Source organism: Scleropages formosus, chromosome 14, assembly GCF_900964775.1.
Source record: "Scleropages formosus chromosome 14, fSclFor1.1, whole genome shotgun sequence".
Taxonomy (NCBI): domain Eukaryota; kingdom Metazoa; phylum Chordata; class Actinopteri; order Osteoglossiformes; family Osteoglossidae; genus Scleropages; species Scleropages formosus.
Window position 1 is genome coordinate 10,790,335 of NC_041819.1, and position 26,813 is coordinate 10,817,147.

At 40.0% G+C, this 26,813-nt stretch overlaps 1 protein-coding gene across 1 annotated transcript in view; it reads left to right on the forward strand.

Moving 5' to 3' along the window:
- The window catches only part of LOC108920479 (interleukin-1 receptor accessory protein-like 1), a 238,701-nt gene that overhangs the window by 198,377 nt on the left and 13,511 nt on the right, over positions 1–26,813 (forward strand). Inside the window, exons 7-8 of the mRNA XM_029258069.1 lie at positions 18,965–19,097; positions 24,266–24,411. Of these exons, the coding sequence (XP_029113902.1) occupies positions 18,965–19,097; positions 24,266–24,411 (279 nt within the window). The remainder of the gene's footprint in view (positions 1–18,964; positions 19,098–24,265; positions 24,412–26,813) is intronic.

Consider the following 26,813-nt stretch of genomic DNA (forward strand, 5'->3'; position numbering starts at 1 on the left):
CAATACAGCAGTGTTAACACAACCAAGAACATTGCAGGAGCACTGCTTTTAGAAGAGCATTAGGGAGACTCTTATAATACTAGACCTATGTTTAATAAGTAATTCTAAACAAGCTTAGTAACTGATGATATTGACCTCTGGCTGCTGGAGGCCCGAAGTGCATGTTATGAAGTGGAATTTCACTGCAAGAATTCAGAAAGAGCTGTCTTAAATACTGAAAACTGCAGGATCTAATCATAGGATATAGTGTAAATATATGCATTTACATTTGCATTATAGTCAGCATCTTGAAGAAGCAAGGAATGATAAAAGATCTTAGCTTTGGCATTATTGTATGTTTTCTATATGCAACAGAAATGTGTGCATTCTGTTCACTATACATCATTTCAAAGCTTGTCCATTCTTCTGCACGTCTACTTCATCCATGGGTGTCTTAAATGTTATCCTTTTTTTTATTCTTTATTTGCTTTACCAGTCCTTTAGCTTGCTGTTATGTTGTTTTCTCCTTCTCCCCCTGATATAAAATGGGGAGCTGGGTTATAAAAACGAGACTGGTAATGAAAGGGGCAGCACGCTGCCCAGAATGCAAAACGCTGAGCTCAGCGGAGACAAAAACCGTACAGTAATTTACTGGCAATTCAAACCCCATGAGAAACATGTCTCTCCACATACAGACCTGTCACCTCTTTCCACTGACGGAAAACAACATTCGAGTGAAAAATGGCAGCTTTTATTTTCTGTACGAAAATCCATGACTCCATCTCCTTTCTATTATTTCACTATAAAGTAGTGTAGGATCATGGAGATGCGCCTTTTTGAGCTGAAATTCATAGGAGTAAGAATGCAGTTAATGCATTGTTTCTTTTCCTCCTCTCCTTTCTAGTCTCACTGAATATTATGTCTCAAAACACCATGGTGCAATAGAAACTGACAAATTGGTAAATAATGCCTTATTGTATTTAGCTCTGACAAACCATCTATAGCTCTGTATAAAGGAAAGCAGTTTAGTATACCAAGGAAAGATTCTTCCATTAATATTTCATGAGACACAAATTTTGAAATTCTGTTTATAGAATGAAGAATGTGTTCATTACTTTACAACATTTGACTGGAAATGAAGGGCTTGTTAAGTCTCTAGGCTGCATACCTATCAGTTGATCTAGCAGGTCTTGGCTTTTCCTCAGCATAATGCTACATGGTTGATACCAGTAAGTGCAGCTTTTTATTATCACTATTTATTCAGATCTCTAAATTTGAAATCCATTTAAGGAGTCATGATTTAGGTGACTTTATTTTCCCCTCCCTGAAATAAGTAATGGTTCAATGATGCAATATTCTCATAGAATAAATGAGTAAAATTTTATGCTGTCTTAATCCCCATGGATAAAATCATTTGCCAAGGAAAGATGTAATAATATAAGAAGGTAATTTAATATTATTTTTATAATCACTTTTCACTTTTTTAAATCTACTTGAAGGGGAGGCATGACGAGAAGTGCTGCTGCCTCTCAGAACCTGGGATGTTTGGTCATAAATCTGAATTCATCTCAGTCTGTGTGGAATTTGTATCCCCCCCCCCCCCGTTTACGTGGATTTCCTCCGGGTGCTCTAGTTTCCCCCTATAGTCCAAAGACAAGCACAAGGTATAATTGGTGACTCTAAAATTGCCCATAGTGTACATGAAGCTGTCCTGCAATGAACTGGTGTCCTGCCCATGGTGTATCCCCCCCACTGCTCAGTGATTCTGGGATAGTCTCTGGACCAACATGACGCTGACAAGGAGAAATGGTTAATGAAACTCAGCGAGTGAGTAAACCTACTTGGAATTTGTGAGTTTACATTGTTACTAAGGCCACTCTCAGTGCTTGGGGGCCATCAACTGATCATGTCACCTGGTGTAGATCACTGTCCGGAGGACACTGACTGATGTGGCCAATATCTGGGACGGTTTTACTTGGCTCACTCCACAGCACCCTGCCTGGGGGGAGAAATCAGGGGTGCTGCATCTTCTAAGTTCTGCCCCCCACTGTCTTGTCCAGAAAAATGCCCCAAATCTCCAAAACGTGCTCTCCCACCAGAGGGGGGCCCAAGGCGGTGCTTTTCATTAGTGTCTGAAATTAAAGATCAAACAGTTCAGTAATGAAGTCTGCAGGATACGACATGGCATCTACAGGGGATTCTTCTACAAGAGGCACCCAGTCGCCCTCCTCATAGCTGCAGGGACAAACTAAAACCTAATCCAAATAAACAGTAAAGCTTGGGAGTTTCACTGAAACATTTTGTGAGGAACGTCACATAGCAGCAGTGACTCTGTTAGGCAGCAGGGGATAAAAGTGTGATAGGAACACTCAGAATGAGGGGGACAGATGTTCAACGTACAAGCAAAGCTTTTTGTCACCTCTGACCTACAGGCACTCAACTGTCAGCCCTTTTACCTACCTCCAAATAGGAAGTGTTCTATAAACAGATTTCTGCCATAGCCTAGTAAAAGGACAACATCAACATTTTTACATCTAGATAGTGTCTTTGCATGTAAATACTGTATGTTGACTGCATGTCAATCAAAGCATTTAAAAAAAAATCTGCAACACAGTAATCACTGTTTTCTTCCCTTTTTGCACTTAAGATTTATGGCTTTTCAAAGCTTATACTTTATATGCTTCTTCGGGTCTGACAGCACAATACTGAACTTTCCAAGTATCTCCAACCTGATCATCCAGAAATGCACTTAACCTCTTTACGAATGTACAAGCTACGTTATGTAAGCATTATGTTCTCAGGACTACTATGAAAGAGTTCCACTGCAAGGCCTACCCTCCAAATACATACTGATTTCTAATAGAGCAGTGGTTGTGTTTACTGTAATAGCCAGTAAAGAACCATTACAAATCCAGTAATTGCCATCTGGCCATCTGTATATAGTAGCTTTTTTTATCCCAGTGGACATCTGCTTTTTATTGCCCCCTTTTCATGCCAGTAACTGCCAGTTCTATGAGTGTTGACAGGGTAATGAACGAGATATAGGCTTGAGGATGGGAAAAAAGCAATGCGTGCTTTTCTCTGGAAAAGTGTGGCTGTGCATTTCAAGGAAGGAATGCACATGATCACATGTGTACAAGTTATTCTGCATGTGTTGGACTTCCTCGCAAAGCCTTTGTGATTGACAGACAGTTCCCTGCAGCTACCTCCTGCCAGGCGGCTGATGCTTTTGCAGACGCTCAGGCTTCGAAAGCTCTTGCATATAGGCAGGCACACACACACAAACATACACACACACACACACACACACACACACAGCTCTGCCTTGTGAACAACATGCAGTTCCTTAAAAAAACATTTATTGGATGCAGGGGACTTAGTCACTGTGCATTTGAAATACCCATCGTGTTTGGATCAATGCCGGTAAGCTTTTTCTCAGTGACCTCTGATTTTTTGAGGATGAGTATGAGTTGAGTGGAATCTTCTCCGACTGTACCCCTTTGTCAGTTGACTGCTGTGTTGGCAGCATGTGCCACTTCCATCTTCCCAGCATGGAGGCTTGCACCAGGCTGTTGAATGTGCCAGCAGGGTTTGACCCTTTAAAGAGCCCACTGCCTTCAGACAAACTACTCTGAGGTTATTTTGGCAACTGTCCTCTTGAATTGGCAGAAGGCATGAAACTGATTTAAGTGCTAGGAACAGAGGCCCAATAATGGGATGTGTGGTGGAATGTTGACATCCTGAATCCAAGTTGCAGAATTTGTCATGCACCTTTATGGTAGAACTGATTCAAGATTCATGGCATGGTTAAACAGTACAGTTAAACTGACTTAATTTTACAAGTGACACCCTGGGCTCAAAGGTATGTGTGAATGTATCTCTGGTTTTGGCAACATAGTTGTCAAGGTTTGTAATTATGTAATGATTTGTATCTTAAGGACTCTCTGGACATTATAGATCTCTTCATGGACCATTTCATCTAGGAGCGCCTGTCTAAGTATCTTTATCACTTGATAGACGGTCAAAGGGAAACGCATGCTTACAGAGAACCATGTGGAAGCTGATTGCTGAGGAAAGAATAGCACAATGAAAATGTTAAACTCACACTCATGAAGTAATTGCATAGGGCAAAAGCTGAATATTCAGCATTCATAAATAAAAGGAAGGGATATACCTTCACTGATTATAATCTAATGTACCTTCAAACACTATGACCTCTAGTACAGAGACAGAGAGCTGAACATGTTGAAGGCCTACCCCAGACCTATCCTGAAGTAACAGGACCCATTAACCATCTTACGTAAGTATAGCTTACATTTCCTCATGTCTTGCCCTAAGTTGTTCAGGATTCTGTTTTTCTTCTATGCCTGTATACACCTCCATATTTATGTATGGGAGCCTGTTAGCCAAGCAGGATAAGTACATTTTCAGGCAGAGGAATCATTTTGTAAAGATTCAGCAATAGATGCCAATCACAGGAAGTCCACTTATACAGTGCCTGACTGTCGGCTACCATGATACCTTCTATTCTGCTTATCTCGGAAGTTTCCCCACCTGTGTCGTGTTGGCTGATGGCTTCTTCCTTCAGGCATGCACCCAAGTGTAAATATTCAGTCTCTCCCAGAGTCTGGCTCTTGTAGCCTACTAGCCATAGTTTCATCACAGCCACCATAAGACCCTTGTGATTCTCTTCATCCACAGACATTGAAACACACAGCAGTCCCTGGACTCATTCGGATCTTGGATTATAGAGTCAAGGCAACAAGATAACCCATTTTCAGAGTCGTTTATTTGTCATTTGCACAGTTATACTGGGTACACTGGGCATTTACATGCTTGTGACGAGGCTCATACAGACGTGAACAGACATGAACAAACACGTATGTAGACAAGTATGTGCTGATAAGTAAGGCAGCACAAATATCAAGTATTTTGAGTTTTGTGAGTGATATCAAGTATTTTAAGTTCTATGAAAGGTGGAAATGATGAAAAAAGTGGAGGGATTTATCATTAAAATAGTGACTAACCTAGAATCAGGTTTAAGTTTTGTAGTATTTTTTGTTTCTTGCTGGAGTTTTCCTTTTTATTATAATTAAGATTTTAATTTTTTTTTTTTTTTTTGCCCAGGATTAAGATGTTTGATGATTTTCTGTTAAAATTATACTATACTCTTTGACTTCTATGGTCATCCATGTTCATTTATGTTCACAACAAGTCAATCATGCACATGTCTACTCTAGGGGAACAGAAGATATAAGAGCACAGAATAGAAGCTTTCTGGGAAATCCTAACCCCTCTGTTATCTCAAGAAATGACATAGATTTGATGTTTTCATGGACTTTCTGCCTCAACTTGCAGTTGAACAGCCACCGAGATCAAGCGCAAAGAAAAAGAGCAGTGGTAAATAAAATTGTGAGCATATCTCTGTGTGGGGTGTGGTGGGGGGGGGCTGGAGATGTCTGGTGATGCCTGGTCCAGTGCTGTGTCCAAGGCTGTTCAGAGGGATTTTTGTTCTGGTCTGTCCCAGATCTGCCCTTGTTGGTGGTGAAGCCTGTAATCCTCAGACTGGAACCATATTGCCCATCCCATTGTTTTTGTTCTAGTATTCTCTCAAACCCCCACAAGTGCTTGTTGATGAACTCAAATAGCCATTTAATGGTTTATGTCGGTAATGAGATGTAAACACATGGATTAATTGAGAATATTGAGTATTGCATCCCTTCCCCAGGGAGAGTGATGGAAAACGAGGACTCGTGTGGAAAATCCTTTTATCTGCGATACAGGCTACACATCCATGAATGACAGTTACATAACACTGACTGAAAAGAATAAAGAATAAGGAGAAGGTCCTCATTGTGACTCTAAAATTTCAACATTTTGTCAGGATTGTTTGTTTCATACTCATACATACATCCATTTGTGTGCTCCAAAAATGCAATAGATTAAATTTAATTTAATACATAATGAATTGAATGATTTGCTAAACTAGGACACACAGAAGACAAGTGATCATGCACACAGACCTATAAACATGAGTACAAACCTAAAGGCCATCCATGTCATTCCCATGGCTATTAGAAATATAGGCATCAGATCAACAGAGGCATCTTCTGGGCAATGTCAAGAATTTCTGATCTCTGAAGTTATTCAGTGGGTAATCATTTGCCATCAACCTCACAGCTCAAGCAATTTCCTTCAGTGAGTACCATGTTGACCTGATAGCTGTGAAAGACATAGAGAAATGGTCGGTTTTCATAGATGCAGTGGCCGTGTAAAAAGAACCAACAACGCCTCGTGTTTCTTTACTAGTTCTTAGGCTATCACAGTGAAATCACACGCAGAACTGGATAAAACATTTGCACGTGAAAGGGTGATTTAGTTTTCCTGAATAGCACAAATTCACCCAGTCAGAGAGCATTTTACATAATGAATTTAAAAACGCTATTCTGTCGTTATTTAATTGCAATGTAATGCCACAGTAAATTTGTGGTGACAATTCAGTGAGTTGTATTGATATGTAGGATATGTTTGGAATGAACTGTGTCTTAATCCTTGCTAAACATTTAAAGCTGTTGCACAAATACAGTATTCTTGTCCAGCATATGGAGATGAGCACACATGCAATTTCATTTAACACAAGCATTTAGCATATTGTAACTAATAAACATTGAAAGTTTTGCCAGCAGCTTTTCATAAAAATCTATTATAATTCCTTAGAACCAGAATATTCCATCTTTTTTTTTTTATCCAGCCAGAGATTAAATTCAGAATGCTCATTTTTATTGTGAGCTGTATAGTTGACTGTAGTTGTTTGTTTCCATGGTATTTGACTCAAAACCAAATATGCTCATCTGCCAAATTTCATACTTTAGGGAAAGAAATTTCTGGTGGTCTCACTGAACCAATGGTTGTTGTTCTTGTGTTGTTTTTAGTTTTGGCCAATGCAATTTCATAACACACTACAGATGTTTACTTCAGCACTGTATATATTTACATTTACATTTATTCACTTAGCAGACGCTTTTCTCCAAAGCAACTTACAATGGATTCTATGTAGTGTTACTAGCCCACATACCTTATTCACCAAGGTGATTTACACTGCTAGATGCAATATTTACAATGGGTCACTATTATATATGTGTATATATAATACTACGTATAATACACTATTATATATAATATATGTAACCACATGTTTCAACCAAATACATGAATATAATGATGCATTAGAGACACATAAAAATAACAATGTCAATTTTAAAAATGTCAAATTTCAACATTTCTAGTACAGTAATATCTAGAGTGAAGCAATAAGGAGGGTAGGGGAGATGTGTCCCCAGAATATTTGTGTATGACTTCATTGAGTATCAGATGTAATTTTCTTAATTTTGTCAACTTTTCTTACATCCTAAATTGTAATAACATTAAATGCTTTTTGTAAATTTAGTTGTTTTAGCAGCATGTTATACCAATTTTTTTTTTTTAAAAATGTATATTTTTACCTAGTCTATTTGAACTTACATCTGCAATAAGGAGATGTAAAGTAACAAAGTTGGACTATACTATACTTAAAAGTTAAAGCGCAATAAACCCCTGACGATATGAAATTTTTTGGTGGCTCATAACAGCTTTCACTTCAACATTTCCAGCACATTATTAGGCTTTTTAGGATTGTTCACAACGAGCCTATTCCTGTTGCTTGTTCAAGTACTTCTGCAGTCATAGTTAAATGGCGCAAAGGTCAAGTATAAAGGCATGGTGAAGAGCAATGGATGCAATGAGGGTCCATGTGTTCAAAGCCAAATCCACTGGCTTTCTGTGGTTGGTGCCAAGGTTTCTAATGAGATTTAAAATCATTTGTACTTTTGGCTTCAGCTTTTTGTACTCTATTAGTGAAACAAGAACCCATTAGTAAATTGCACCAGTGATGAATCATCTGGTGGGAGAGGGCGGTGAACTCTCCTGGTGACTCCCTGGGCGATTACAGAGAAAGACGGAGTAGCTCTGTTTATAACAGGAATTTAATAACGGAAGGCGGAGTTTTCCTTTTCTTTATGACAGTTTGATCTGCCTGTATTAAGAGGAAGAGTTTATCGATCCATTAATCCAAGAGGATGGCTCTTCTTGCCTGTCACTGGGGCTTAAAAGCAATGATGGACAATTTTGTCTAAGACAGCTCTGCTGATAACTAAAGTTGCTAGGCAACACAATGCAGCCTTATAAAAAACACATTGTTCTGTCCATTTGTTGAAAAGTAAATAAAAATAAAATAAAATTTTAATATTTTGTTAATCTGATTTTTCTTAAATGTACTGCAAGATGACATTCATGCAATATGTACAGTGACAGCAGAATGGCATTTGGCCTGTTTCCTTATGGAAATAATGCAAAATGAAAATAGCGTCAAAACTACACGTGACATGTACATAACATAGTACATCATCTGTTTCCTCAACAGAAAAACAAGTTCATTTTAGTACAATATTTTTACAATGGTAGAGTTAGAGTATATAGAAGCAATAAATGGACATAAAATGGTAAATCTATACAAAGTGCTTTGTTGTCCAGGATCTGTTATAAATATTTAAATGGAACAAATCAACTAAATTTTTCTGTGATGCTGGCACCATGCAGGGGGTGCGGTGGCGCAGTGGGTTGAACCGGGTCCTGCTCTCCAGTGGGTCTGGGGTTCGAGTCCCGCTTGGGGTGCCTTGCGACGGACTGGCGTCCTGTCCTTGGTGTGTCCCCTCCCCCTCCGGCCTTACGCCCTGTGTTACTGGGTAGGCTCCGGTTCCCCGCGACCCCGTATGGGACAAGCGGTTCAGATAATGTGTGTGTGTTGGCACCATCAGGTGCCAAAGACATCACATAAAATGTGTACATTGTATGTTTAACTAAAATGAATCAGTTTAGCAACATGTAAAAAGACATATTTTTCTGTCTGTTAAATGTACAGTTTGACTGATAGGGCACACTATGGCAGCCATTCCTCCATGCACACACTATCTGAACACATATGAATCTGAGTGTGTCCTCTGAACATCTGCTTAGTCTGTGTAAGCTTATAAGCATAACTTTGTAATTGTGCAGATGCTAAGTGTAAGCACACGGGACTTTGTGCTGAGTGAGTGCGAAAGTGTTCTGACAGTGAGTGTGTGTGTGTGTGTATGTGTGTGTGTGTGTGTTAGTGCTTCCACAGTCCCATCCGGCAACTCGTCAGGCAGGTGGAAGGAGCAGTGTAGGCTGGGCATTGCTGCCAGCACACACAAACTGCAAGACAGGTGCAGAAGCGCAACCACTTCAGCGCCCTGCGCTCCAGCTGCCGATCACTCCAGACATCCTCTATGTGTGAGCCAAAGGCACACTTCCCTAAGGGAGAATGCCAGCTTCCTTGTTCCCAATACCTACAAATTAAAGACAGGGTCAGCCCAAGTGGTATGGACATGGGTAAATGTCCAGGTCAGTGAAGTGGTTTATTTTTTTCAACCCATCAGCCAATATGATTCTTGTGTGTGCAAAAAATATGATTTAAATGATGCTAAGTCAATTTGCTTAAGTGCCACAGTAAGGTAGCCAGTGTCACTGAAAGCACTGAAATTGACTTTCCTGACAGATGCACTGAAGAAGCTTTATAGTCTCGACCAGTGTCTTGTAGTCATGGCACAGTAGCTGAGATAACTCACGGGTGCATCTGACAGCCCCCCTGTCCCGGCATCATGCCACAGTCATTAGGAATGCAAATACTGTAGCCGTGATTGAAGAAGGTGTCAGTCACTGGAACCGCCGGCCGGATACCTGCCGCGCGAAGGAGACTAATAACGTTGAGTCACAGGAAGAGCACATCAATATGCTCATGGTTCCATCATCCAGGCTCCGGTCTCCACACACATACTCGCAGATCGCTCTTGTTCTTCAACCCCTCTGTTTGGGGCTCACACAAAACACCATTAGTCTTTACAAGGCTACACATACTTTGTGAGGATTTGGGCTCAGAGAAGTACCAAGTTTTTCCCTCCACCAAGCTATTGTCCAAGTGTAAATGTGGAGAGAAGCGTAGCCCACTGAGGGGATTAAATAAGTTTGTTCCAGATCGCCTGAGGTCCTAAGTGAAGTATATTATTATGACTATATACTGACACTGACACCTCCCTGTTTACCAAACACCTGTGTATATGTAAACTTTTAAGAGGCGTCACAACATTGCAGCTTGTGGGGTCAGCAGAGTGCATATAATTTAATTTTTAATCCCAAATATTTTTGTTTTTCATTTTGATCTCCGACATAGGTGATTCTTTGATTCGTTGAGGTGCTGTTATCGAAAGTAAGATTGCAAAGAGTGTAATGTTTAGGGTTTCTTTCATGTAATCCGAAGCCTCATTTCTGCTATGGTATCCTTCGTCAAGGCTCTTTACCTGCACTGATAAAGTGAAAATACACGCACGCACAATCAGACACTGTCTGGAACTGCTTGTCCTGAGCGGGGTCACAGGGAACCGGAGCCTAACCTGACAACACAGGGCACAATTCTGGAGGGGGGAGGGGACGCACCCAAGACGGGACGCCAGTCCGCCACAAGGCACCCCAAGCAAGACTCAAACTCCAAACCCATCACAGAGCAGGCCCTGGCCAAACCCACTGTGCCAGCTTGCCCCTGCACAGCAATAATACAATGTGGTATAAATAAGTAAATCATTGTGAAGTTTGTCTAACACTAAGTTGTCTTGGACAAAGGTGTCAGATAAATAAGGATTAATAAAAGTGATTACTTAGCAGGACAGTTGGTAGTGTCGTGGTTAGAGCTACTGCTTTTGGATTCAAAGGTCACGGGTTTGGTCCCCACCTCTGGCTGTAGTACCTTTGTGGAAGGTCCTTACCCTGAAGTTGCTTCAGTAACATTACCCAACTCTATAAATGGGTAAGTAATTGTAGGTAGACTGACATTGTAAGTTGCTTTGGAGAAAAGCGTTAGCTAAATGATCAAATATAATGACTTGACTTTCCTTGGTGGTACTGCAGTATGGCTCTTCCTGGCAACTGAACCACTAACAAGCTTCCAGGTTAGCAATCTGTCCCTAACAAGTCCCCCACCTGCTGCTCTGTGCATCTTTTTAATGTTGCCAAAACTACTGCTGATCAGATACAATTCTGGTTTATAGCTGAAATGAATGCAAACTCCAGTATGTCACCTTTAAAAGTTCTCTGTCTAGGGTAATAATTTACCTTCTGTTTATTCCTTTTCCCTTGATAGCATTGCTTGTAATTTATGGAATTGTTTTAATTAAATGGATTGTGAGGGCTTAAGTGTCTAGGTTTTAGGACATGAGCTATTTTCTTAGGCAGCACAAGGTTATCTGAGTTTTAAAACCCCATCCGCATAGCACACACATAAACTGTGTCTATAAAGCTGAACAGCCTTGGACTGCAACTGGATGTTAGTTGAATTAAATTGGCATTGAGGATGAAGATTGTGTCAAACAATGGCAGAAAGAGCTTCACTTTTTTTTGGAGGAATGAATTAAGAATGAAGTCAAAGACTAAAAGCGATAGGGAATTAAAGTCAATCATTTTTTTATTTAACATAGAGCTCTTTACCCTCATGTTTTCATAAGGTGCTTCAGAGATAGAGTATGATGGAAATGTGTGATACTTGTAAATCAAAATATAATGAGTAATTGCACAGTACCACTTAGATTATTTAACATTCAGCCTGAAGTATATCTTTGACTTTAAGGCAATTCTGACTTAACTGTTGTTCCAAATTGGGACATTATGACTTGGGTGTATCGATGAGAAACACACCCTCAATGGCTACTACTGCTAGTCCTGAGCAGGGTCATGGGGAACTGGAGCCTAACCCAGCAACACAGGGCACAAAGCCGGAGGGGACACACCCTGGACAGGACGCCAGTCCACCACAAGGCACCTCAAGCAGGACTCGAACTCCAGCCCCACCACAGAGCAGGCTCCTGCCAAACCCACCGCGCCAATACCACCGCACCCCCTCTGAGGAGAAACGGGAAGGATTAAATGAACAGCATCGACAAAAAGAAGTTACCTTTATTTGAGAACATTAAAGATAATCTGATTATTTTTTGTTAAATGAGTTTGGTTATCAGAAAATCACTCTGCATACCTTAGCTTTGAACTCCAAGAATTATGTCTTTAATGGGACAATAAACCACATTAAGACTATGTCATTTATAAAGGAGCAGCATTGTGCTGCTGGACGCGCCTCTCTAGGTTAATGGCTGTGAAGTGGACGACTTCTGGGTATCGCCAAGATGCACGTACAGCGCAAGCACCTGTCTATTCAGAGCTTCTCTTGTGTTTCACTACGTTTCCATAATCTCTGAAAGCATGCCTGTATGAGGGTGGCTGAGAAAATGTTTCCCGTTGGATTAACTTGCACTTTAGTCTGAGCAGTCTATCTACAATCCCTTAGAACTCTGCAGTCAGCTGCTGCGGGAAACGAGTTAGGGATCTGCAGACAAAAAGTATTGTGTACCCTATAAGGGTCGGACAGGTTATATCTTCAGATTTCAGGCTGGCCATGAAAATCTTGAGATGTAACACTTGGTTTTGAATGCCCAGAATGAAATCACAGTCACTTTGAACAAGTCAGGAGTGTCTTCTTGTAGAAAAGAGTGGTAGTTGAGAGTTGAATAAGACCATTAAATTCCTCATGCAGTACGATTCTAGAAGATTGTTTGTGTGTGTGTGTGTGTGTTTTGTTGTTTTTTGACCCCAGCTGTATCTTTCCAAACACAGATCCCAAAATCTACGTGACATGGTAGCTGCAGCATGTGTGCATATCCCTGATGCATGCGGGAAAAAAACTGCAACAAAACAGGTTTTCCTGCAGCTGCATTTAGACAAGCAGGCTGGAGAGATTTTCAAACAATTTAGTATGAGCAGGAACTAAATATACTGTTGCCACCATTAAATACATACAGTTAAATGATATGATACAGTATAATATTATGTTATGAAAAGCAATTATTTTAATGCAAGGGAACATATCCTGAACATCACATAATAATAATTTGGCCAGAGTAAACATATGGTAAAATGATGCATGCAATTTATTCAGAAACTGCAGTTCCCACAGTGAAATGGAGACCACCTGAAGAGAGGTGTGTATGAGAGTAGAGAGTGTAAGCATGTCTGTAATAAACTGGAAGGAGACAGAGAAACAACTGTGACAGCCAGCATCCTGCCCTCACAGCCCTTTTTCTAGTGAGGCTTCCTGCGTGGGCAGCAGCAGCGGGATCTCGGGCTGAGAGGTACACTGGTCATGTCTAGAAGTGGACTTGCCTGCAGCGCAGCAGGTTATTATGGGAAACTAAACCAGAGTGGGGCCAGATCCGCTCATCTGTTTGCAATGCAGGCCTGTGAGGAACCCTCAGCTGGGGACATCTGTGTACTGTGTTTCTCAGAGGAGAACAACCACTGAAATGTGCTGCTGAAGCTTACTCTTGCTCATTGTTTAGCTATCTCTTATGTAAAGCAACTTACAACGTCACCTGTTCAAAGCACTTCCAAAAACAATTAAGCGTTTATTTCAAATAAACATTGCTGCTCTAAGGGTTTGAGCCAGCAGCCTTCGGGTTTACTAGTGTGACCTTAACCACTACATTTATTCGTTTAGCTGACACTTTTCTCCAAAGCAACTTACAATGTAGCTATAATTACTTTCTTACACACACACACTCTCTCTCTCTCTCTCTCTCTCTCTCTCTAAAACTGCTTGCCCCCAAGTGGGGTCACGGCAATCCAGAGCCTAACCCAGCAACACAGGGCACAAGGCTGGAGAGGGAGGGAACACACCCTGGACAGGGCACCAGTCCATCACAAGGCACCCCAAGCAGGACTTGAACCCCAGGCCTACCACAAAGCAGAACCCAGCCAAACCCACTGCACCACCATGCCCCCCCCCCCCCCCCCGTCTATAATTACTTGCTTGTTCATATGGCTGGGTAATTTTTACTAGAGCAATTTACAGTAAGTACCTTGCTCAAGGGTACTGCTGTTGGAAATGGATTTCAAACCTGCAACCTTTGGGGCCAAAGGTATAAGATCTACAACTACACTCCCAGCAGCCTGTTTCAATGACTGACAAAGATAAAGTGGTGTTTTGCAATTTCTATTCAGTTACTAATGAAATTCAAACTGAAAAAAGTTTGTAACAAATTATTAGTAATATTTATGTAGAAAGTACATGGCAACACGGGCTAGTATTCATGTCCAGTTTTAATTTATGATGTGTCTGCTCCAGCCTGTTCAGAATAATCTTTCTACAATTTCTGAATATGTCAGTGATCATAAAGCATTTTTTCTTGTGATTCATAACCTCTGCACTTAAGAATCTTGCTTCCTTGAAATATCAATGTAAGAGTGGCTGTTGAACTTCTTAAATGTCATGCAGTGCACCACAATCAATGAATTGTTTTTGGTCACAGTTTTCCCTCTTGTTACCCAACTTTAAAATTCATAGAACATATTGATTTCTCTCTGTCCATCCACCCACAGGTCTGTGTGTAGATTACAGTACTATAACTTGCAGAAGATAAGGAGTGTGTGTGTGTGTGTGTTCATAGAAGGTTGCAAGATGTATTCATCTCCCTAGTGAAATAAATATTTAATTATGTTATATTATTTAATTGCTTATCCAACTCTTAAAAAAGCATTTTAAAGCATTTTACATATTATACCATTTCCAAACTCTCCATTACAGCTAGATATTCTCTTCAAGCAGTGATTCAACAGCAGTCCTCCTCCTGGGATGTAAACCTTGCAGTTGCTATTGGTAAACCAATATAAATTACTGAACATTTGTTGTTTCTGCCTTTGTAATTAACAGAATATTAAATGCATATTGTATAAATAAAGCATGAAAGGCAGGAAAATGACATGAAGACAACACTGTCAAATAAGTTCCTACAATATTCACATGGTAGATGTTCTGATCTCAGTCGGTTTGAATAAGTGCAAAAAAAAAAAAAACACAGAAGGATGCCTGTTACATCCTCTCTACTTCAGTTATTTATAAAACATGGTTTAGATGGCCTTTCACCCTGACTAAAACCTCCCACTGTACAGCACTATGCTAATGACACTTAGTCTTTCTGTGTAAGTCCTCTTGACCGTCCAATTCACGATTCACAATAGCATATCGAGATGTTTCTTCCATGGTTTTTTTTACAGCCATAATTGATAACGCCCACATTCTGGCCCAATGAGAGAGGAAGTTTTCCACACAATACGTTTAGTAGGTAATCCTCTTTCCCTGCCATCGTCACGGTGTTCCAGCATCCAGTATGTGCCGCTTCTGGCCTGCAAGCGAGAGTCTCATTGACTGCAAGTTCTATGGCTCAGCCACCTCTGCCCACCAACAGTGTAGCACCCTACTAATGTGTCTAAGGGGACGCTTATGAAGGCCACAAAGATAAAACTAGGAACAAAGAGAACCAGGCACTTGCTTTTGCACTTTTCCTGCAGGGACAGACTTGGACTTTCAATGGATTCTAATATCCAGCCTCCAAACGTGAAAGGGAATGACATTAGGTGTAAGAACATGTCCAAGGGAAAGCACACTTTCGATGAAATGATTGAACCCATGTGGTAATTGGTTGGCATTTTGCACCAGAGAGGCGGGTAGCCTGGCATTATCACCGTGTTTACAGTTTAATCCCCCCTTCCGGAAAACGCAGAAGAGGAAAAGGAAGATAAACAACTTGGTCGTACAGAGGAAAATTAAGAGACACTTTGTACAGTATGCTGAGAAGATGGCGCAAAATGCCTGGAAAACACCAGCTTACGGGTTTTCCACCTTTCATGATGGCTCCAAAGAAAGAATTTAATGAGAAACAGCATTTAGCGAACAATCATGATCATCGCTGATACAGGTAAAAGTACGTCTATTTTTTTTCCCGCAAGTATGGCCCACAGTTTGTCAGAAGCCCTGCAGTGCCCCCACGTGGAACAGTACCCTGAATATATTCAGCGTGTCCACCGTTCATGCAATTAAAATCTCTGTATATTTGATGGAATCAGTAATTCACACATCCATCCCACTGTTCTATCTGTAAATCACTCGATTCAAAACCTTAATTTCATGCAAGGTGTCATACCATCTGGCATTTTTTTTCCTTTTATAATGACTTCATGATTTCATTTTTAATGCAGAAGTGGAAAGTATATGCACATGTACTGTTCAGTGGTTCGGTATTACTTCTCTACTGCTGATTTTAAAATCAACGCTTTTTTCCCTCACCCGTACCCCATGCGCTCCCCACCCCTCCCTCAAAAAGTCCCATTTCCTGTCTCTGTGGTAAAGGATCTGACAGTATGATGTTGTTTTATCAGTCCCAGGCACTGTCATGAGATGATTAATTACATTTCAGCAGATCTCCTGGTGTGACGGCCGCATGTCTGAGATTGTGCCAGAGGCCAGATCGTAATCCTCATCTTCTGTCAGGCAAAGACTATCCACTAGCTCTGGAATGCCTTAATGTGACAAGTTACGTCTTCACCTATATCCTAGTTATCTGACAGACACCCTGGCATTATTATGTATACCCATGGTTTTACAGGTATATATGGATGCTGTCTTTATTTCATCACTCTCTAAGAGCTCATTTGAGACTGTTTTCTGGGATAAAATGGAAGAAGCCCAAGATAAGTGTGATACAGTCAAAATTTATCAGTGGCCTTTGTAAGGACCACCAGCCTTATTGGGTGTGTCACACTACAAACTTGTGTTCAAATGCTTGTTTCAAAATAACCACTTTGGATTCAGTGGCATTGTTGGCTGCCATTGTCATTGCTGTTGACAGAGTAGGGTATAACCTCAAGGTTCTGAGATGTGCAGCCTTGTCCTGCCTCATGGTTAATACATCATGGTAAAGCCAAAAAAAAAAGGTGCATATAAGCACTTTCAGCAACAAGAACATACATCGCACCAGCTTGGGTCATCTGCAGCTTTGTGTTTGAAAATGCTAAATGAATGTGATAGCAATTTTGTGGTATTCCTTTTAATTCATTCATGTTAGGGTAGGCAGCACAAAGGAGGAGCTCACATTATTCAACGTATCAAAGTTGTATTCATGACATTGGCATTCCCTTACTGAATCTAAATTGGAGCATGCCTGAAAAATGGTACCAAGTTCCCAGTTTCCACATGCACAACAATGAGTATAGTGATTATCATAACTAACACATCTACTGCAATAGTACAGTGCTCACTAACAGGTGCACTGGCTTCTCAGTTTGCAAACACAACTGGCACTAGAGGGCTGTTCTTAGTTTTTTGCAACTCCAAAGTCACTTTTATCCTTAAGTCACAATCAGTAAAAACTTAAATCCCTTGTTTTATTTGCAGATTAGGTTCTGTAAGAAATCTGACATAGTTACCGTAAACTAAAAAAAAACACACTTAAACTACATTATTAAAATATGTTTTGTCCACGTTTTTTTAAATCCTATTTCATTACTGAGTGATTCATTCCATAAGCACGTACAACATTTGTCATGTTGTTGCCACTAAGCTTTATCAATTTGGTCTCCATGGTAACAATGCTACTCTTCTTACTGGCACTATTAGAATCACTGATAACAGATATGAAATGCAAACTCTGCAGAAGGTATTTGAACCAAGGTGGTCCTATACTCAATTTTGGAAATGTTTGTTTCTTCAAAAATTTGTAACATGACCATTTATAACTTGAGGAATAAGTGTACCCAATTACAACACTGAACTAAGATATACACTGTAAAGAGTACAGAGTATTTTTTAAAGTGCTGTGACAGTTAAGGCCCAAAGACCATTTATGATATCACTGTAAAATCTCCTATAGTACCACTCAGAAGATGTTTTGCTTAAGTATAGAATAAGCCAGAACTTCTCTTCCTCTTCTTTGACAATTCAGGGTAATTGTCCTGCTTTCCAATCCACCTTTCGTCTTTAGTGATGGCCAAGAAGTTATTTGACAGAGCTGCCTCACTCATTTGGTTTCAGTGGTTTGAATTTGTGTTGAAAGCACTGCATTTTAAAACTGTTACTCTTATTGTCATAAGTTGCGTACTCACGTACGGCGCAAACATGTAGTAAATATACGGGTAACATATTTGAAATAGCACACTGACCTGTATTTTGCATTTAATTTCTCAGGTCGGTGGCCTAACAAAAGCTAAAATTGGAGATGCTGTGCTGAACCCTTACGTACTGTACATGAACTGACTTGTGTTGAAATTCACAGTAGCACCACCCTTTGTGCTGAAGGCCTATAGAACTCATGCTATCCAGTCACAGTCACAGTATTGAATTGTCAAAGTGGGGCCTCAGAATGTGTTACTGTCCAAGGTCCTGAAGTCACGATGCTTTGCTTTACAGTGTAGCGCTGTCCATGGGAATCAATTTGCGAGGCTGTACCATAACTAAGTTTGCACCATTCTTAATATTATGTATCTCTTAGTATTCTGCAATCTGTCCAGAGGATCAAACTGAAAACTTGTAAATAATGAAATCCAGTTAATACTTTATAAGCATGATGTGTAGCAAATATTGGTTGGAAATGTACTGTCGAGTGCATTTCGAGAGGCCTCCCAGTGCTGTGTAAATATTAATTTGAATTGGCCAAAGCAGTGCTTGTGGGGACATCTGAACTGAATGTTTCCCAGGCCTGATGACGTGTCTCCTGCTGGGTTCACTGGAGGATAAGTGTGCTTCAGTCTGGCAGATGAGACTGAATTGCTTTGGGAGGAAAAGTCCCATCTGTAAAATGTATGTAAAATGTCACTGAATCACCTTGAATAATGGAGTCTGTCAATCATGCACTAGCTTGGGTGGGTTTTGTTGACCATTTAATAGTGAGATTAATTTCTGTACCACATGGACTGAAGCCTATTGCTTCAATAATCATGTTGGACTTGGAGCTGGTCAGTGAGTTCTGAAGTTACTATGCTTCCACTACTGTTTTTCCCACAGGAGGCCCCGTCAACCTCACCTGCCAAGCTTTATTTGGCTACAGTGGAGACGTCAGCCCACTCATCTACTGGATGAAAGGGGAGAAGTTCATTGAGGACCTTGATGAGAGCAGAGTTCAAGAAAGTGACATCAAGTAAGAGATGTAGTATTCCACAGTTATATTTTGTGTAATTGCATTTCTGACATTTGAAGTGCATCCAGTGATGAAAATGGAAAGCAAAAGCTTTTCTTCAACAGCACTAATAATAATGCTTAAAAAAAAAGAAATCTTCCTTTAGTTTTTCTTGCCGCTACTCTTCTGGCATTGTAATTTTCTGGCATTGAACCACGGTGACTAATTCTGAAAACCTTATGCACAGCCTGTGCTCATATAGGACTGTCAGTGGAATTGAATTCACAGTATATATTTACGGTCAGCTTTTTTCTGATGACTGAATGCCCTCCCAATTATTTCTAATTTCGTTTTAAACTGCAAAAATAAATACAAATGTTTAAAAGAGTCCTAAAAAAGCATGCCGCAGCAAGTACTTACACCGATGTTATAGTGAATGCAGAAAGTATCTATTTATAGTAAAATACTGTATTTTTTGCGTCTGTTGAAATATGATTGATTTATACACATTTGTTATGTGTATACTTCAAGTATATTTCAGAATTAGAAATTCAGTCTGTTTTGCATTTCACTGGTGAAACTCCTAACGCTTATATTTTTCATAATGTAATAGTTCATCAAATCAGTCAGGAAAGGACTTAATTGTTTATCAATGTATATTATTGAATAATTCTCTATGCCTGCTGTGTTTATTCTTCAAAGTGAATATAAGCTCTTTTTTCCCTAACTGTAGCGAATTGCTTCAATCACAAGTAAACCACAGTAGTAAAATCAATAGCGACAAGTATTATAGGAAAGCATAAATAATAAATAATGTAACAAAGCCAGATGGAGAGAAAATGCAATCAGCAAAACATCACCAAGCGTAGCATCTTGAGTCTGTCTCTATATGTGCACCATGCACTCCAGAAGCCCATGGGGCATAAGGACTGTGTCCTTCACTCTTTAGGGATTATTGAACAGCGGCAGGGGGTACAGTGGCGCGGTGGCGCAGTGGGTTGGACTGCAGTCCTGCTGTCCGGTGGGTCTGGGGTTCGAGTCCCGCTTGGGGTACCTTGCGACGGACTGGAGTCCCGTCCTGGGTGTGTCCCCTTCCCCTCCAGCCTTATGCCCTGTGTTGCTGGGTAGGCTCTGGTTCCTCATGACCCTGTAAGGGACAAGTGGTTCTGAAAATGTGTGTGTGTGTGAACAGTGGAGTCTTCCACCCTAGACTTCTCTGAGTCATTGTTTTCCCTACACCATGGAAGGCTGCTGTCCTCTAGAGGGTACATTGCACTCCTCCTCTGTCCTTCTCACCTCTTTGTCTTTGAGTTGTATTTTCACCTTGGGCTGAAGACCATTCGCAGGGTTGTCCCTGCAGAGCGGCAGGATAGAAGTAGAGTACCTCAAAACTCCAGTGTTACCATATCATTGCTGCTACCGTGTCATTGTGCGCACTGGCAGATCTTGCTGAGCCCAGCGTGAGCTTGGATTTAAGTGGCGGTTCACCCCAGGACCAGATGCTCCATAGTGAGGCATTACCCAGAAGACCCAGGGTTTTACGTCTAACCTTACTTAAATCCAGCACACTGCGGCACATATGCGATAGCCTTCTATTTTCCAACTTGAGTGCTGCAATTCAATTATTTCTTTGATTTTAAACTACCAAAAATGGCTTTTCTTGTACGAAACAATGCTACATCATAAAAACTATTGCTGTGATCCACATCAATGATGGAAGATTCCATAGTGAGCATTTCACTTGCATCCAACAGAAGTTTGAAAATACTGACATCTTTATGCCTCTGACATCCGTTGCTACTTGCCACAGCAAATCAGTTACTCCTGAGTTCAAAACACCAAGTCCATGCCAAAGTACAAGGGAGGGTAAATCAGCTATATTATGGCATCTGAACTACTTCTTTTGCTAGTCTACGCTTTGTAAAACCCATGCACATGTGTAAGCATTTGGGAGTGTAGAGACCTTAATTATATTTTTTCAGTATATTCCTATCCAAATATGAGTTTATGACTGGCTAAAAACAAAAACCACAGTAAAAGATAGAAAAGCTCCTGTCTCTGTGGCCATAACAGCACTTGAATCACTTGCATAAACAAAAGATTCTTCCACCAAGTGTCTAAGCAAAGACCTATAACTGCTTAACCGTATTGATTCACTGGAAACCATAGAAAAATTGGTGCAAAGAGCAACAGCTATATTTTCTCATTTCTGTGCAAAGGTGGGGTATTTCTGGGACACTGGGCTATCAAGATAAAAAAAATATGGCAAATTAAAGTAATGAGCCACATATTTACAACTTTTAAAATGCACACTGCATTCCTAGCTGTCATTCATATAAATGTACAAATATTAAAAGTAAACTGATGTAAGTTTGTTTTTATGCCGCATCTCTTAAATTTTATTGATTCTTTACTTGTTCTGTATTTGAAGAAGTGTATTTCATGGGTTGAGCGTGTGTTTTGTGGCTGTGATTTATGATTCTGCACTGAATACCAATATGCAATTGCAAGGACTCTTCTTCGGGGTTGAGAACCAATTTACTAACAACAAACAACAAACAGCTTTCAAACATCACAGTAATCACAGTTTCTGAAATGTTCATTGACCTTCTTTCTGTACAATGAAAGCAATCTGGTGTAGTTGCAATAGCATATATGTTTTTTATTTGTCATTTTCATAACATAATACATTTTCAGCATCAACACAGAAAAGGAAAGGTGGGATGGTGGAGTCTTGTAGAGCTAGGTTGCTGAACTCTATACTTAATAAAATGAAATCAGAACTTTCCTCATTTGAATTTGTCCTAGTCTAATCTCGAACAGCAGCCATCACGTTAACACATAATGGAAGTCATTGAGATTTATACAAAAAGCTATACAGAGTTTTATCATCTACTGATCATCTGTATTTCACATTTAGTAAAAACAGGGCAAGGCATCTTTATTGTTATGCCCTTCCAGAAAGTACTATTGTTTCAGCTATAGTATTACTTAGGGTAATGGCAAAGTTTGTCCCATGGTGTAAATTCATGTGTTGTTAGCATATACACTGCTTTTTTCTTTTTCACATTTTATCTCCTTATTTATTGCCTGTATGAGTAGATATGTCAATATACGAGCAATAAATGAGGAATGAGATCTGCTGGGTTTTGGGCAGCTGAAACGTGTCCTCTGATGCACACTGGCTCTCAACTCCGTGGAACATCAAGAACCCATCATCTTTCATCTCTCTCCAGCCAGGCTGAAAACAGCCACTTACGTGTTTCTTCTCTGAGTAAGACCACAGAGGATATTGGAATGAATCCACATATTTAATGGAGCTGGGAGATGTTTAAGTTAAAGTGTGACGAATTGGGCCTGGTCCTTACCTTCAGTTTTGCACATGGAGACACACAAGGCCAAGCCTGCTGTTCCCCAGCGCCCCTGCAAATTTGTCAGTTTTATCGCTGAGCCGGTCGATGGAGAAGAATAGCACTGTAAAGCCAAGGGAAATGAGAAAGTGGAAGCGATGAGTGTTGGAGGTCTTCCCTGCCAGAGCCATGTCACGATTTCTCCTAAATCAGCTGTGAGCTGGTCTCTGGAGAAGCATGTTCTGCAGGAGCATTAATCAACACAAACTCCAAACGAAAGGCGGCAGGTGACTACCGAGGTGTTTTAAATACTACGCTACAGTAGCACTGAGGCTGAAACCACTTAATTAATATTTGCCAGTACTGACAATCTAAGAGCTCAGTGTATGACATCTCTTCATCCTTGCTCCCCTGCACCTTGAACTTGTTTTTCTGCAGAAAGACCTAGAACTTGTCTTTCTCTGCTGTGCATAAATTTTACGATATTACAATTTCTGAACTCCACTCTGATTCAGCCAGTGAGGCACAAACTGATTGGAGAGAAAGGAAAAAAACCTCACATACTCAGGCAGGCACACAGTTGTGTTTGTTCCACAGGAGAGTTGTCAGTGGGGGGCTTCGCTCCAGTGAGGGAGGGGGGCGCGTACTCGCTGAAGATAGGATCTCTGATGTTCCTCCAGTAAAGAGTGGGGAAATGTTCAAACAAAGGGGCCCTGTATGGAATTATCCTTAACAAACCCCACTTGGATGCAAAATTTATATCCAGCTTACTGTGTGGGAGGAAATTGTTGGGGAAATGTATGTGTATTGTTGGAGCGAGGGAGTATTGGATTTTGCTGCTATTTCCAAAATGGATGAATAACATTTCAATTTACAGTACAATTATTTTAACATTTTAAAAGTGTAAATTGATGAAAATGTACAGATTTTAAGGCACGGGTAGATTGATAACTGACCTAGATCAAACCCAGATGCATTTTTCAAACTCAAAGAAAAAAGACCTTTACCGCAGTACAGTTTGAGTGACAGAGATGACAGTTTTGACAAATAGCTTTACATGGTACAGTAAATAAGTTCTGAGACTGGCCACCATGTGGTTGCCAGTCTTATTGACTGCACCACATATATGCAAAGATGCGTATTCTAATCACTTGTAATCAGAAGCATAGTACGATGAATAACATAAAATAAAATAAATTGGACCTTCTCTGGTGGCTGTGGCTGTTATCACTCCATCCCCAAAGTGCAGGAAAACACAACAGTTTCCTTTTTTACAAAACATTAATTATTAGTAAGACGGCAGTGTGAATTAATGTGAAGTCAAAGATGATCATATTTGTATATTTTTCCGCCTGATCCTTACGAGCCCAGAAGAAGAGATTCATTTACTTTATGGAACATTGTTTCTTCCATTTCCTGGTTTCCATGGCAGCTGCTATAAAAAGATACATTTTTGTTTTAATTTTGTTTTCTTACCCACTGTGCAGGCAAAGGAATGGTTGTCTATTTTTCAGCTATTTGAATTACTGTGGTCCTTAACATACAGTCAGTAGTACTTAAGGTCATTTACACAAATTAAACCAGTGGCAGGCAAATTATTGCAATTTTTATTTCACTTCTCTCATGCTTTTCCATAGCATCCCACTGTAGCAAGGACAATTTTTTTTCACAGTTTTATAGTACATAGACACTTTTTTTTATTCTCAGAGAATGGTCATTTCATATGATGTGGAAATGTAAATTTATTTAATTCAGTTAAATTCAGCCTATTTCATTTGTAGAGCTTAAATAAACAGTGACTCTCTGTGATGATAGGATCCTATTCCTTTCTGTATATAGGATCCTTCGGGAGCATCTGGGAGAACAGGAAGTGTCAGTCTCTCTGACAATTGACGCTGTGGAGGAAGCGGATCTGGGAAACTACTCTTGCTATGTAGAAAATGGCAACGGAAGACGCCAAGCCAGTGTTCAGCTCACCAAACGGGGTAAGGACTACGTCATACAGTTATGTCACAGAGCACTAGTAAACCATGTACAATCCTATGGTTTACGCGGTACGTACCTTTCGTGCGTACATCCAAGTTTCAATGAATTAAAACATTTTGAGGCGGTCTTCAAAATCAGCATGAGATCTAGATTTCAGTGGGCTCATGAGTAACCAAGACTTTATGGGGGTGTGGGAGTCAGCTGAAAGACTGCTGAAAGACCATTTTACAATTATACTAATGATTAACATGCGTCTGTTATATAGATGTGTATATAGGTGAATCCATATGCACCACGTCTGTATACCTACAAGTTATTCACCTCAAGTAAATGACCAGGGTGCAGCTAGTCAAAACATCTCATTTTCTAAACTTCTTATGTTTTTTCATTGTGTTTTGAAGGCACACAGAATTTTCTTTGTCTTTTCATGCAAGAGAACAGAGACATTGCTATTCTGTTGATGCATGTTGTTCCTGAAGGCGCACAGTCCTTGGAGTTCCCGAGTCCTTTGAGAGCTGCATGCTTGCCTTAGCAATGGAAACTTCTAATGAAAACTGAGCGACTTAAACTGCGAGCATTCAGTGTCTAAGCAGTAGGGCAAAGGCAATATCAGGACTGCCCCGATTCCTCAAAGACCACATGAGGTCCATTGACTACGCTGCCAAAGATGGTCAGCAATGAGCACAGGTGTAGAACTGCAGCCTTGAACGGACAGGGAATAAGACGAACTTCAGAGCAGAAATTAAAGTGTTGTACAAACTCATTGTCCAAAGGGGTATGATGTCATTTTTAAAGGGGTGGGGATATAGGGGGGGTGATCTATTGAACATGAGATTCTAAGAACTGTATGTATATTCCCAAACATCAGTGTTATATGTTTTTATTTGCCTTTTTTTTGTTTGTTTTGTTTTATTTCATATTCATTCATTTTGAGATGATTGCAATTTTTTGGTTTGCAAAACAGATTTGGTCATTTGAGAAATTAGTTTCTCCCACAACATTCTGTTTTACAGAAGTTTCAGTTGTGCATACATTTGCATAGTAATCCATTCCTCTTTTAAACTTGCAGTTTTTCAGAACTTTGAAGGGAGCCCAGTTCCATTTCATTTAGTGTATGAAAGGATTTATACTGAGCAGTGTATCTTTGAATAAATGTTATGAGATTATTCTGGCCTCTTGAATTGAAACTGCTCAGAAAAAGTCTCTTTTTCCCTACGCTCTGCAACAGAGACTGCTATATATTTCTAATTATTGTAATGTTTATTTTATGGATTTATGATGCAATATACATGACTTATGCAGAAGTAGGCCATTGGCACTGCTACTCAAGTAGGAGTGGGTTTGTTTTTTTTTTGAGTCTGTTATGGTTCAGTCCACAGCTAAATTACATGAGTTGATAAGGTGCAGGATTTTGACTGGATTAAACTTTATGCAAAAAGCCTGTTCTGCAAGTAATGGACTTTCATTCAGTCCAGCGTGCAGTATGATGCTCTGGATGGGACTACTATGTAACTCCCTGGATAACTGGGCTCTTGGTGCTACAGCATGCTGATCAGTTAATGTGTGGCATCCTGTACTGGACTGACATTTGACAACCCCTGCATGCAAATTCCTGTCTAAAGCTATCCCATCATATTTACAATAAGTAAAATCATATTTGCAATAAGTAAGAAAAAATGAATCTAATATCTTCCAAGCTTTTTTTTGCTTTAAAACCACTACCTGTGTGTGTGTGTGTGTGTGTGCCTTTTCCCACAAATGAGTTTGCTGGTTTTAAAAATGAAAATTTTAAGTATAAATTTTCATTTTCATACCCCTTCTTTAGAACAGAATAATTCTATTGTGCCGAGTGCTGTACAATGTCTTGTACAATGAACAAATTAACGTTTGGTCTCCTACACTACATCAAAACACATTTTTGGGAAAAAGAAAATTGTGGAATCAGGCATTTTTATGTCCCCCAATTGAAGAGTTTGAATATGGCTTTAATCACGATAGATAAGACTGTTAACAAAATTCCAGCCAAATGCTGACAAGTGCTCTATGCATTTGTCTGGACTGGGAATTTTTAAGAGATTAAGAACAATATCCACCCATTTTGTGTCTTATGCAATCCTTGTACATCCCATAACAAGAGTGAAAAACAATGGAGTCATCTATTTTTCATAAACGAAGAAAGACAAAAGTGCAAACCTCACAACAATCTATACACACAGGACATCTAATTAAAAAACTCAAGTGAAGAACAAAGCTGCTTTGAAGATTGCGTTTGGGTTTTTGTTCTACCTATTATGTGCTCTTTCTTTCCTCCTAACTTGTTTACTTGCTCTTCCTTTGATTGTGCATCTGACGAAAACTGTAATGCCATGACTACTGTGTACCAAGAGCTGCTTGTTACTTT